The sequence below is a fragment of the Echinops telfairi genome, unplaced genomic scaffold (genome assembly GCF_000313985.2).
Source record: "Echinops telfairi isolate 266 unplaced genomic scaffold, ASM31398v2 ScPeMD7_7424;HRSCAF=8462, whole genome shotgun sequence".
In the NCBI taxonomy this organism is placed as follows: Eukaryota; Metazoa; Chordata; class Mammalia; order Afrosoricida; family Tenrecidae; genus Echinops; species Echinops telfairi.
Genome location: NW_022111324.1, coordinates 33,446,797 through 33,460,244, shown reverse-complemented (window position 1 = coordinate 33,460,244; position 13,448 = coordinate 33,446,797). Strand labels below are relative to the sequence as shown.

The window sequence follows — 13,448 nt, the reverse complement described above, 5'->3', positions numbered from 1 at the left end:
AGTTTAAATTATTCTCAGTCACTGCCTGGCCCCAACATTTAAACATATTTTGAGAATTAGAAACATATCACCAGACCCAAAGCAGATCATTATTTATAATTCTCTGTAACCTAGAACCTATCTTGTTCTTTCAATGATACAATCAAGAGGCTATAGCTAGGTTTTGTCCCTAGTGCTTTACTCAGATGGGCAGACGTTGTCTCCTCAAGCCTGAGCTTGGCAGTTAATTCAAATTACAGTCATCATTATTTGGTGTTCCTCAGAAACCCTGCCTGTAAATATTTTGCTTTGTGTTTTCCTTTCATTGTTTTATTTGTATAGTTTTATTCAGCCAAACTCCATCGAATAATGCTTTCTGTGATTAAACATTTTTCACTACTGTTAATAACATCAGTGAAAATAAGAAGAGCAGATAAAAAGTGTGTGTGTGTGTGTGTGTTAAGGGGCAGGGAGGCAAAAGAGAAAGGATCCTCTGTCCTTTTGATTCTTTGCCAATTGCCTAGCCTGCAGCTGCTTTAAATGCAGAGGCTTCGTAGCTGCTGTCATCCAAGCCTTTAGGAATGTTCTCCTTTACGTGCCAAATGGAAAACAGCATCATTTGTGAGACATGGAAGCGATGCAGAAACAGTGACAAAAGAGCCAATTTTACATTTAACAGTTGTACCTAGTAGAATTAAGGAAAACTAGTATTGATTATTAGTGGCATATCTTAAGATAAGTATAATGTAACTTGAAGGTTAGCACTACTAATGGTGGGCAACTCAATCCATGGCTTTCATGTTGCATATGTTCACAGTGCATTAGAGCTTGACTAATATTTCATTTTAACTTTCTGTTGTGTCTGAATAGGGATAGGATTAAAATTATATACTAATACATGTAATAATGTGGACAGGCTTTAATAAGAGTTGTTAGAGATATTGGTAAGCAACTTTATTTAATGTAAATGAGTAGCTGGACATAAGTCATCTTTTCACAAAAGTATCATCTGATTTTGTCATTTTATTATTCTTCATAATGCCTTCCTTGTGTCATTGAATCCAAAACTTCAAATTTCAACAGTAGCAGATTCTATATTTTGAGGGAATCAAATACATGTGCAGTTTCAAAGGAATCTTAGCAGTTAATGTATTTTCAAATACATTGAGTGCATTTATTTATTCATATAGATATGAAGTGATCATAAGAGAGGTCAGTGATAAAGAGACAATGATATGGCCACTATTTAAATGGAATTTGAAAATGCCCTTTTTGTTTTTCATCCTTTTAATGATGCAGGTCGCAATAAAATGGCAAAAGGTAATGTAAATATTAAACATTAGATGGATACACTTATAGTATAAAAATGCTTGGAAGTCAGATTTTTAGCAAACACACAACTAATCAACTAATAGAGGCTCTTAAGACCATCAAACACATTTTCGAAGTAATGTCCTGGCTGAAATGGTCATTGGTCATTTGTGTGCTTTACCGAAAAAGTGGCTCCACTGAAGGGGCTGAGTTACATTTAGTTCTAACGAGGGTGCCCATTTCTTCTTAAGTCTCCCAAAAGGTATGATAGGCAGATGGTTATGTTGTCCTGAAGGCTGCAAGTAGAATGCAGCATTTAGTTTGACACATTAATGTTCTTATTTAATAAAAATATAAAGCATCTGGATGAAATCCTGAGATGCCTTTAGTTAATTAACTCTTCTAATTAATGACAATCAGACCCAACAGCCTTCTTTCAACACAGTACTCCATTCCACAATGAAGAGGTCTTGTGTAGCAGATTTGCCTAATGTAATACGTTGATTTCTTGACTGCTGCTTCCATGAACATTGATTCGGGATCCACGCAAGATGCAAACAGTTACAATCTCAATCTTTTGTCCATGTACACAATACCATCTATTTGTCTTGTAGTGAGGATTTGGAGTTTTCCTCCACACTGAAGGCAACAGTCATGGATCTTCATCAGCAAGTGCTTCAAGTCTTTTTTCGATAGGCCGACAGTGTTGTGTCATATGCATATCGCTCGCTGTTAATAATTCTTCCTCCAATCTTGATGCCACATTTTTCTTCACATACTCTAGTTTCTCATAGTATCTACTCAGTACGCAGATTGGATAAGAATAATGAAAGGATCCTGCCTTGGCACACGCTTTTCCCGATTTTAAACCCTGCAATACTACCTTGCTCCAGTGAAGTGACTGTCTCTTGGTCCATGTACAGGTTACATAAGACTACAATAGAGTATTCCCATTCCTTCTCAAAGTCTTTCAGAGTTTTTATGATCCACACAGTCAAATGTATTTGCATAGTTAATAAAACACAAGTAAACATCTTTTTTCTGGTAGTCTAGCTGAGAGTCATTATCCATCTGATGCTAGCAATGATTTCTTTGCCAATGATGTTCCATGTCCTCCTATGAATCTTGCTTAAATTTCTGGCAACTCCTTGTCAATCTACTGCTGCAACCATGGTTAAATTATCTTTAGTAAGACTTTACCTGAAAGTTATTGTTTGATAATTTCTGTTGGATCATATTTCTTTCTTCACCTGAAACTTTGTGTTGTTGTTGCCTGAAGAATCTAAATAGATGCTAAAGATTGTGAAACATTGTGAGCTCAGTATTATTCAATCTCTTATTAATCGAACTAATTGGGACAGGAGGCAAGAAGGATTTCACTATAAGGGAAGCACTAACTCACTTCCTGTGAGGCCAGTTTTTCCATGATTCCTCACTGAGTCTGATGACATAATGTGTTTCCAAAAATAGGATTTCACGACTTGTTTCCAAATAATAGGATTTCATAATTTTTTTCCAAAAAATGGATTATATTTTGCCACCAAGTGTGCACCATGTGTGCAAAATATTTACTCAGTGCCCTATGAGGAGGCTTGCCTTATATTTCTCAAAGTATACTGTTCATGTTACTCCATGGTTCACTGTGAAAATATATTTTGCCATATGATGTGTCTTTGAAGTTCTTCACATCTACATAGTATCTCTGAGGTGTTATAAGTTTCTATTCTAAAATGAATAGAGAGGCAGAATAATTAGAAAAAAATGAAATTAATTAGTTACAAAATTTCCCTTTAGAGAAGGATAGAATAGAAGAGTGTGTTTCAGTTGATCCACAGACTTGGTTTCCCTTCACTGTTCGATCCAGCCTAGATGGTATGACTGGGCAGGCACATGTGATTGAGAAGACTCAAGAACCTGTTGTAGTTGAGGGCCAAAAAACTTGAGTGATGATTGAACCGCCAGAAACAGCCTTGATTGTGAGGAGGAAGAACCTGATCAAAACAGGATTATGGACAAGGCCGGGGCTAGAAGGTCTCTTCCAGCATCCTGTGCATCTTGTTCACCTGCCATTCCCTTGGAGCCCAAGGGGCCAACCCTGTCTTTTCTTTCCAAAAAGTTTCTACCGGACCTCAGCGCAATCTATGATTAGCCCCTTGCCACCCATTTCCCATTTTCTCACCAATTAGTCTCTCTGTCTTTTACTTCACCATGGGGATGACATTGCGAAAGGGAAAATCTGTTGGCAACAGAATTCACATTAACTGACCCGAGCAAAGATGTCTGAGCAGTATTAGTCTGTTCCTTAGGCAAGACCAAGAAAGGTGATTAATGACCACCCAAATAGAAAGAGGAGGTCCTAGAGACACCAACTCCATCAAGCAAAACTTCTTGCTCATTCAGTGACAACAGCCTTGCAATACCTACTGTGGCCTGGAGGAGACTCTGGAGAAACCTGAAAGACAGAGCAAACACAGAACCATCATGAGGATACACAGGGGATAGGTGGTTGTTGAAAAATGAATTTCACAGATTGTGAAAATGAGCTGCATGTGTCAGGAGCGTCTGTGTTGATGGAAAGGTAGGGTAGGATGGGAAGGATGGGGAGACAGACTGCTTCAGAAGGAGGGCAGGGAAAAAAAAAAAGGACAGAATATTACCATTTTTTTCTTCTTGTTTTGAGTCATTCTACTTTTAAATTCTATGCATATCAAAGTCCTTTTTATACCTACCTTTCCCTTGGTGCATAATCAGTATAAGCTGTTCAATATAAAGGACTTAATTTTCTACTAAATGGCTTGGGTTGAGACTATTGACTTTAATGAAATAAATTATAAAGGGTGCCCCTCTTTCATATAACGCAGGAAAAAATTACCAGGAACAAGAATCATTGTAATGTAGTGTACCCAGTTAATCTAACTAGTAATATTTTCAAGTCAGATCATTTGGAGATTATGCACTTATCAATGAAAATAAATGTGCCTTTCAGGGAGTTTGGCCGCTGGAAAGTAAATAACCTTGCAGTTGAGAGAAGAAACTTCCTTGGCTCCCCTCTGCCGCTCGCCCCGGAATTCTACCGCAACATAAGACTGTTGGGACGTCGACCTACCCTTCAGCAAATCACAGAAAACCTTATCAAGAAATATGGGACCCACTTCTTGCTATCTGCTACTTTGGGAGGTACGATGCTTTAAAACAATTATCATTATGTGTATTTACATATCAAACTGTATATCAAAATAAAAGTGTAGATTCATTGAGATAGCAGCAGTTAAAATGGCCTTTAAATTATTCATCTATTCAAGGCATTTACTGAGTGACTATTAAACACCTAATTCACGACCACGAGGTAGGTGAATATCATGTACCCTTTTCCTTAAGAGTAATTTTTAGTCTAATAATATACATATATTATTGTTGAGCTTTTTCTTTGTGTTCAAATGAAAAAAAACCAACAACATAAGTGATAACAGTTCAGTCATTGATCTGGACATGGAGAGCAGGAATGAGCTCCTAGGGTGAATAACAAAATTCCAAATGTACATTTTTCATTCCACTGTTGTATTTCTAATTGTTGTGGATTTGCACTCTGAAAAGAGTGATAAATAAGTATATATTGTTATGCATGATGAGAGAGCATAGTGATCAATCATGCTATTCCTTAATTAACTTTGGATTTATAAAACTAAAATATTAATGATGTCTACTATGGTGGGTGGTATAGGATTCATCAATTTGTACATAAGTGAATTATATTTAAGGAGTTATTTGTGTAACGGACAAAGGAAGTCTTTTTCTTAATATTTAAAATATAACTCTATACAATTAATTTTAGATGTGGATTAAAAACAAATATAACCATTACAATTAGAGCTAGATGTTCTGCTACTCTATAATTAAGAGCAAGAAACCCTGGTAGTCAAGGGGTTCATGTGCTCAGTTGCTAACTAAAAGGTCATTGGCAGTTTGCTTTTGTAAGGAAGTATAGTCTTGGAAATAATATGGGGCAGTTACAGTCATCCTATAGGATCATTTTTAGTGTGAATCAACTAGATGTCATTATATTTTTGTTTTTTAAAGTAGTAAAGAGCTTTTAATAATATTCGATGGAAAAGTCACAAAGGCTATCGAGGTGAGTCCCTGTTTTACTGTCAGATTCTCTGTACAGTTACCAAAGCCCACATCTGGGCACCCGGACTCAAGTGAGGAATGGGAGGTGGCACATGGAAGACAGCTGTTCTTCATGTTCCTGGTCTTAGAAGAAGGACCCGTCTTTCTTTTTTGGCCATTCGTGCCTGTAGATAAATCATATGAGCATATTCTTCCAGAATATATCCCAAATCAATTTTTTTCCAAGCTCTACACCAAACTCCCTGAACTAAATCACGATTGTATTATTTTTATTTCCCCCACTTCCAGTGGTCCATCCTTTGCTTGGAATGTTTTAACAAATTTACTTCAGATAATACCATTCTCTCCTTTAATCCAACCCTGGAATGGGCCACTACAAATAAAACCCAAACATTTCACTATGGTTTATATAGAATTCTAGAAATGACCTTACCCTAGCTTACATTCAGACCTTATATTATCTCTCATTTTCCTTCTTTATTCTTCAACCACAGTACGTTTCACACCTTTTTAAAATGAAAATATTACTTTCTTAGACGTCTCCTTCCTCATCCTATCAGTAATAGTCCCAAATAATCCCAATTATTCTCTATCATTGTATGATCTTATTTGGAATATTTCATAGTCTTTATTATGATGTAAAGTTATTTTGTCTAATGTTCCATTATTATCAGTCACTTAGGCATATTTTCTTGAAATCAAGGACTTTGCCAGTGTTTTAATGCTTCACTCCAGTGATTACAATAGTAATTCATGCACAGTAAGTTCTCAACTATTTTTGTTAAATTAGCAAAGTCGTGAGGTCCCTGAGGAATCCTGAAAATAGACTTCTACCTCGGGGAGTAGTACTTGGTACCTCACCAGTACCGGTTGGGGGACATTCACAAAAGTCAGCAGATAGACTGGGAACTATTTATAGGTTCCACCCCACCTCCCAGCCTTTTAAAATGATATATGTCTATCTGTAGAAGATCAGCAGGATAAAGGATCCCAAGGAGAAGGCAATAGGGCCCTTCATTTTCGGGGGTGTGGGGCATGGAAGAAGAGAAGGTTGTGGGAAGGGAACTGGGAGCCAACAAACTCAGGGATGGGGGAACAACCAGGGATCTAAAATCAACAGTGAGGAGGGTGCAGAGTATCCGGTGATGTTTGATTAATTGTAATGTTGCCAAGAGGAATTACTGAGAGCTGAATGAAGGGTGACCATTATAGTTGGACAGGAGAAAAGTAAAAGGAAATAGAGGCAAGAACTGGAGGTATAAGCTATAGAGAGAGGTATAAACATAGATATGCATACATGTAAATATATTAATATATAAAGATAGGGTTATTGGTCTATGTACATATATTTATGGCAAAGTATTGAGGTAGCAGATGAACTTTGGGCCTCTATTTAAGTCTTCCCCCAACACTAGAACACTTTGTTCTAATAACCCGGCACAGTGTGATACTCGCAATTGTTGAAGACAAAATGGGATAAGCAAATGTGGTGAAGACAGCTGATGGTGCCCAGCTTTGAAAGATATTGCATCTGGGGTCTTAAAGGCTTGATGTTAAACAAGCAGCCATCTAGCAGAGAAGCAACTAAGCCCACATGGAAGAAGCAGACCAGCCTGTGTGATCACGAGGTTAGATGGGATCAGGTATCAGAAGACCAAAACCAAACAATTATATTGATTTGAAGGAGAGGGGTCAATGTGTCGACCCAAAGCCCATCTGCTGACAACTGGACATTCCCTCACAGAGGGGACACAGGGAAGGGACAACTCGCTCAGGGTGTAGTATAGACAGCACTGTCGAAACACACTACATTCCTGATCCTTAATGCTTCCTCTCCCCAACTATCATGATCCCAGTTCTGCCCCACAAATCCTGCCAGACCACAGTACATTGTGTGTATATTGGTACACATAAGAGTTGTTGACACATGGAACCCAGGACAGATACAGCCCTCAGAAACAGTAGCGGGAGTAGGATTTATGGATTATTATAATATCTGTAAGAGCCCCCAATAAAGTGATTTAATATTTAAAAGTAATAAATAAATAAACAAGTTAAATGACCCTTTACTCAGTGACTCAAGTTAATTCACTTGATATCAAAAGTTTATAGCATAAACAGAAAGTAATTGAGGCAAATTTTGGAAAAGAGACACAAATAGAAAACCTGAAGCAAGTCAATGTCCTAGAAAAAGATTCAGAAATAGGGAGAACCGGGAAGCAAACAAGACCATTGCAAACAAATGGGGTAGAAGTTGGAAAATGAGGAGGTCCCTGGGATTTTTTTTGCCATTTAAATTTTCTAGTTAACTTCAAGGAGTTATATGGGGAGAGTATACCTGAGTCAGGAGAGCGGGGAATTCTAGAGATTTTGAGCAGGCATTACTTCTCCATTCCCTATATTAATGAAGTAATCATAATGAAGTAAAATATTGTGGCCAAGAGATTAGATTAACTTGAGGTTAAATCCTGACACCCTCCCCTTAACATTTTTAAAAATCTATGAAAGTTTAAAAATAATTTAAAAATAATTCAGTAATTTATCTGAATAATTTTATTTTTCTTGACAGTCGAAAAGAGTGATTTATCACCTATGTGCTAGGATCATGACAAAATTATGGTTCCTGTAGATCAATGCCATTGGCATAATATACATATCATTTAAATAATCAAGTGTTTTTAAAGTACTTTTGTAATTACAGCAATACAGATAAGGAGAAAAGGAAATAGCACAGTAATTGAGAGAACTATGATTCTATGAAAGCTGTGTTTATTTGCCTTATTAATTTAATTATTAAACCATAAAATGTGAAGCAAAGGTGAACATTAGATTTTTCTCTAAGATCTTCTCTGAAAAGCCCAGTAGTTTGGAAGTACTTATGAGGGGTCAGAAATAAAGCCTGCTGGAAGTAAGACAGGAAGAAAAAGAGAATAGATTTTAAAAAGTCCTGATGCCATTTTGATACTTAGTAACAAAGTTTCTCCAGATTTTTTGATGTAATATTTTACTAGCTTGATCTTATAGTCACCACACTGTACCTTTGAGATTCATCATGGTCTCTGTATTGTGCTTGCTGGAGCCCTGGGGGCCTAGTGGGCCTGAGCTGGGCAGCCAAAGACTAGATAGGTCATCATTTGGAAGCCAGCAGCAGCTCTGTGGGAGAGAGAGGAGGCTTTGCATCCTGCAGTGAGTTACTGTCTCAGAAAATAGGCCCTGTGGCTCAGAATTGATTCAACAACACTGAGCTTTCATTGTTGTGTTTGCCTATAAATCATGGTTCAAGCAATTTCTAGGGTTGCATTTCTACTTTGTGTTCCTTATTCCAATGGTGGCAATATGGAGTTTCAAAATAGTTTTACTGTTACTACTTAAAACCTTGTTTTATTATTTCATCATAGGGAGGTACATGTCTCTGCACATAAATGCACAGAGTTAAAAACTGTTCTCCTGTACGACTATACAGAGATTTGCTTACTATCTAAGAGTTATGTCTGATTTTCACTCTCACTTGCTTTCTAATATCTGAATCATCCTTGCATTTGCAGTCTATGGCATTTTCGGTTTGAATGCTCCTTTTTTCTCTTGGAATGTTACTTATATTTTTATTTAGGAATCTGTTTGGCCATGCTAATAATTCAGCTAAAATGCATGGAATTGTTTAAATAGCTTAAGGATATGAACTAGTTATAATTAAAATGTGCACCGAAGATGATTTCAGGCAAATTTTAAATTACTGCTGTTGTAATTACAATAAGCTTCTTTGTTGGGCTGAGTGTATACTTTCAGCTTAGTACTTTACCTGACTGAACATGAAATTGTATTCATCTATTTGTTTTTCTTTGAATCTTATAGTATTTAACTTGAACTAACCCTCTCCAGCTTAATTGACTAGGACCAAGCAATGCTGTAATAAAAACACATGGAAGATGTCAGTGAATATAAGTTAAGCAAAAAAAGTAAATTTGTAAGATGTTTCCTAACTAACTAGATTTCCTATTAAATTAACACATTTACAAACAATTTGACTATAAAACATCCACTAACAGGGCTAAATTGATAAAAAGAAAATAAAGAACAACTTTTCCCTCCAAGAGTTATTGAGTACATCATACTATTGGCTTTGACATAAAACTTTGAATAGCATACTTGAAATCCTTAATAGGATATTTTATGATAGATAAAGTCGAGATTGAATTACCTTCCTATAGTGAGAGTAAATTATATTAAAAATGTTTTCAATATATATCATTTTCTCCACTTATTTCATTTTATAGATTCTAGACTATTTATCAATATAACAGTTCAGCTAGCTTCTACTTTGGAAAATAAACGCCATCACTGTCTAAATATATAGAATAAACCACTCAATTTGAAGAATCAATCACAAACAAGATTGTACTCCTAGGTATATTGATTTCTAACTATGGAATGTATTTCATTGCTGGTTTTGGAATATATTTCATTATAATACAATATATGATGAACACTGGGAAAAAAGTATATGCGTTTACTTACTGAATAGAGGAAAAATGACTGAATAGAAAATATAATTTGAAACTATTGGGTTTATTGTGAAAAAGGGTGTCCACTGTAGAGTACCAAATCTTGCTTCTGACTCCATTGAACAAAGAACTGAGAAGATAAAGAACATGTAAGGAAGATGGTGAACACAATATTCACGACAAGTATTATAAAAACTATATAAAAATATTTACAGTAACTTACAAGGTGCACTAGAATTGTACAGACGAATCTATCCAGGAATAGCACTGGAACGATGCAGGTCTCTACTTAACAGCTTCCTACAGTGGCAAACAGATAATAATATAGGCTCTCTCAGGACAAGCAAATCCAAAAGTGGAGTAGGCTACAGATTGAAACATGCCCATCCCTTTCCCACATCATTCTCACTGATACTGCATGGACAAGTTAGGAGTGGATGGACAATGAGGGGTATTGAAGTAAATTACCTACCGATTTAGAAGAGTAAAGAGAAAACATATTCAGTAAAAACTGGACCAAAATTATTTTATAAGTAAATAACATTAACATTTATTAACTCATAACAACTTTAAACAATGGTTTTCATTCTGAGGAACAGAAAATATATCACTTGAAATGTATTCTTAGTTGAACAAAGACTTAAAAAGCTATAATTAAATTTCAACAGAAATACCTGCAAATACTGTTTTCCATTTGTATGTCTTCTTAAATACATTTTCTGAAGGTGCTTATAAGAGAATGTATCTCTTGGTTACAATGTTTCCCAATGAAAATATTTATTGTATTTCTTACATCATATATATATAATGCACATATATTAATATAGAATATATTTTGTGTGTTTTTTAAGTCACAATTGATGAGTAATATCCAGAACCTGTTAACCTATTAGAATCATCATTTTTCTTAGAAAATAAATTTCATCTCTATTATCACCCATTGTATACATTTCAATCCTTGAAATGCTCATTTAATTTAAAGGCATTAAAATAAATTTTGTTTATTAGTTTGGTTTGTTTGATTGTTCCTCTGTATATAGCTCTTTCAAAAAAAGAAATCAGAAGTCAGGCAAGAGCACACAATTTGGATAGAATATCAATTTGTTTCGTTTTATGTTTTATTTTCTTGCATTACTATAAGTACAAGGAATCCTGAATATCCTCATCTAATTTGAGAAATAATAATCAATTCTCACTCTTCTCCGTGTGAATTATGTTCTGTATAAAATCTCTACAGATAGTATATAAATCTATGTCATCTACCACCTTCCTTGAAAATCTATTAACAGCTGCCTTTCTCATTTTCACTTGGTCTTGTCTTAGGACAATCAAATTACTTTTGTTTTGGTTTAACTTTGCATAATTAAGAAATTAAAATTTCTTTAAACATGTGTGATTTATTTCTTAATAAAATATGAATACTCACTTGAACATTCAAAATTTCTGGAGCTATGTTTCATGATGAGAATAGATATTGTGTTTTAAGAAACAGAACTAAAATAAAATTTTTGATAACATCAAGCACAAGGGATTTATTAAATAAATAGTACCGAGAAGAATAAGAACCGTCAAAATATTATTTGAAAATAAACATTTTCTACTAATTATAAATCATATCACTTCATCTATATATCCATATATGTATCTATCTATACAACCTGTTTTAGTCATATTTCTTTGTTTATATAGCTGACATGAAAGCAATATTTCTATATAATTTGAATGATTCCTGATCGGGCCCATTCCGGACCATGCAGCCACCTCCCCAAGCTCTCCCGAAAGATAGCCTGCTGGGCTGTGCGGCCCCTTGCCCCCGCCCCTCAAGGCCAGAGCTGGACTGTGCAGTCCCTGCCTCCAGCGTTCCAAGGAGCTTGTCTCTCCAGGGAGGGTCTGTACAGCCCCTTCCCTCAGGTTCCAGGATGACTGACTCACGGACCACATCCTGACTCAGACGCTGCAACTGCAGCACCAGAAGGCCCTCCTTCCCCTTATCAGCACAGACGTCCTTGGCTCAAGCCCTGTATATGTCCCACTGCCTCACGGCCAGGCGCGATTTCCTGACCTAACTCTTGGGGCTCAGAACCCTCCCGGGGCCTCAAGATGCCCCTGTCCTTCTCTGCTCTCCCTTCCCTCCCGGGAGTTCTTTCCCTGCCTCAATAAAATCTTTCTCAACTTCACATTCCTGGCTGAATTCTATCTCTGTTCTGCATCTCCATCTCCAACCTCTCAATTCCCAAGTCCATTATGTACTACAATTACTTTAAATAAATTACATAAATAATATAAATTGATTTTTTAAAGAGGAAAGATTGTTATGTCAGTGTTCTTAATCATCGTGTTCCCAGGCAACAAAGGCAAATGATAAATGTCAAGTTGTAAAATGGCAGAAATTTTACTGTATTGTGTGATATCTTATATAGCACATTAACCTGGAATATAAATTATTAGTCTATTTGTTTGACATACAGCGCTTCACGTATATAATTATAGTGCAAAGATCCAAGACCTTCCCTGAGGGAGCAGTCAGGATCACTGATAAATGCAGACATTTGCCTTGATCATTAAATTTCATTGTAGTTTAGAGCTTCATTTCTAGGATGTGACCCATGGTCCAGCCAAACCAGCTTCACATTGGAGCTTGTTATGAATATATCATCTCAGATTCCATCCCAGATTAATGTATCAGAATCTAAATTTTGACAAGGTCTGTAGGTGATTTATTTGCACATTAAGTTTGAACAACACTGTTTAGAGTATCCATATAAATTTAAAGTGCACTTAACTGCTCTGGAAATTTCACTTCTGAGAATCAGTCTTACAAAGATAATAGCAGGAGTTTGTAAGGATACATAAAAAAAAATTCTCATTATAGCATCGTTTGTTAATAGCTTCACAATTAAAAGCAACTTAAGTATATTTCTCTTGGCACAGACTCAATGCTACCAAACTTGGAACTATTTGTTTCCAGTTCCTTTTCTGCCATTTGGTGTTCTAGGTAATTTTATATCCATATATATTTTATTCTTTTTCTCGTAGTAACTGCTAGTTATTTTAAGATCAATTGTTTTCTTTCGATGTGTTTTCCAAAACATACCTATATTTGTGTATGTGGTTTATCTTCCTATGTGTGTGTGTATATACACATTTGTCAAAACTGTATACAGCTAGCTAATTTCTTTCTATGATTCCCTACTGCTGTCAATTGATTTTATGACAGTGTCCCAAATTTTAATTGTTTTTATATAGTGGACCTTACTTAGTAGAGGTTTCTTTCATTTTTGGGGGGGAGGGTGGGGGGTTCTTGTTGTTATTTGGTTGCTTGGTTTTATTATTATTATTTTTTTTTCTTTTTTAACATTTTATTTTTTATTTTTTTAACATTTTATTAGGGGCTCATACAACTGTTATCCCAATCCATACACACGTCAATTGTGTAAAGCACATTTGTACATCGTTTCTCAAAACATTTTCTCTCCATTTAAACCTCCGACATTAGGTCCTCATTTTTCCCCTCCCTCCCCGCTCCCC

General features: G+C 35.8%; 1 protein-coding gene across 3 annotated transcripts in view; it reads left to right on the top strand.

Annotated features, from left to right (window-relative positions):
• Window positions 1–13,448, top strand: part of BRINP3 (BMP/retinoic acid inducible neural specific 3) — a 524,991-nt gene that overhangs the window by 248,470 nt on the left and 263,073 nt on the right. For all 3 annotated transcript variants that reach the window (XM_004706659.2, XM_045298252.1, XM_045298251.1), the window contains exon 3: window positions 4,277–4,467. In XM_004706659.2, coding sequence (XP_004706716.1) covers window positions 4,277–4,467 — 191 coding nt within the window. The remainder of the gene's footprint in view (window positions 1–4,276; window positions 4,468–13,448) is intronic.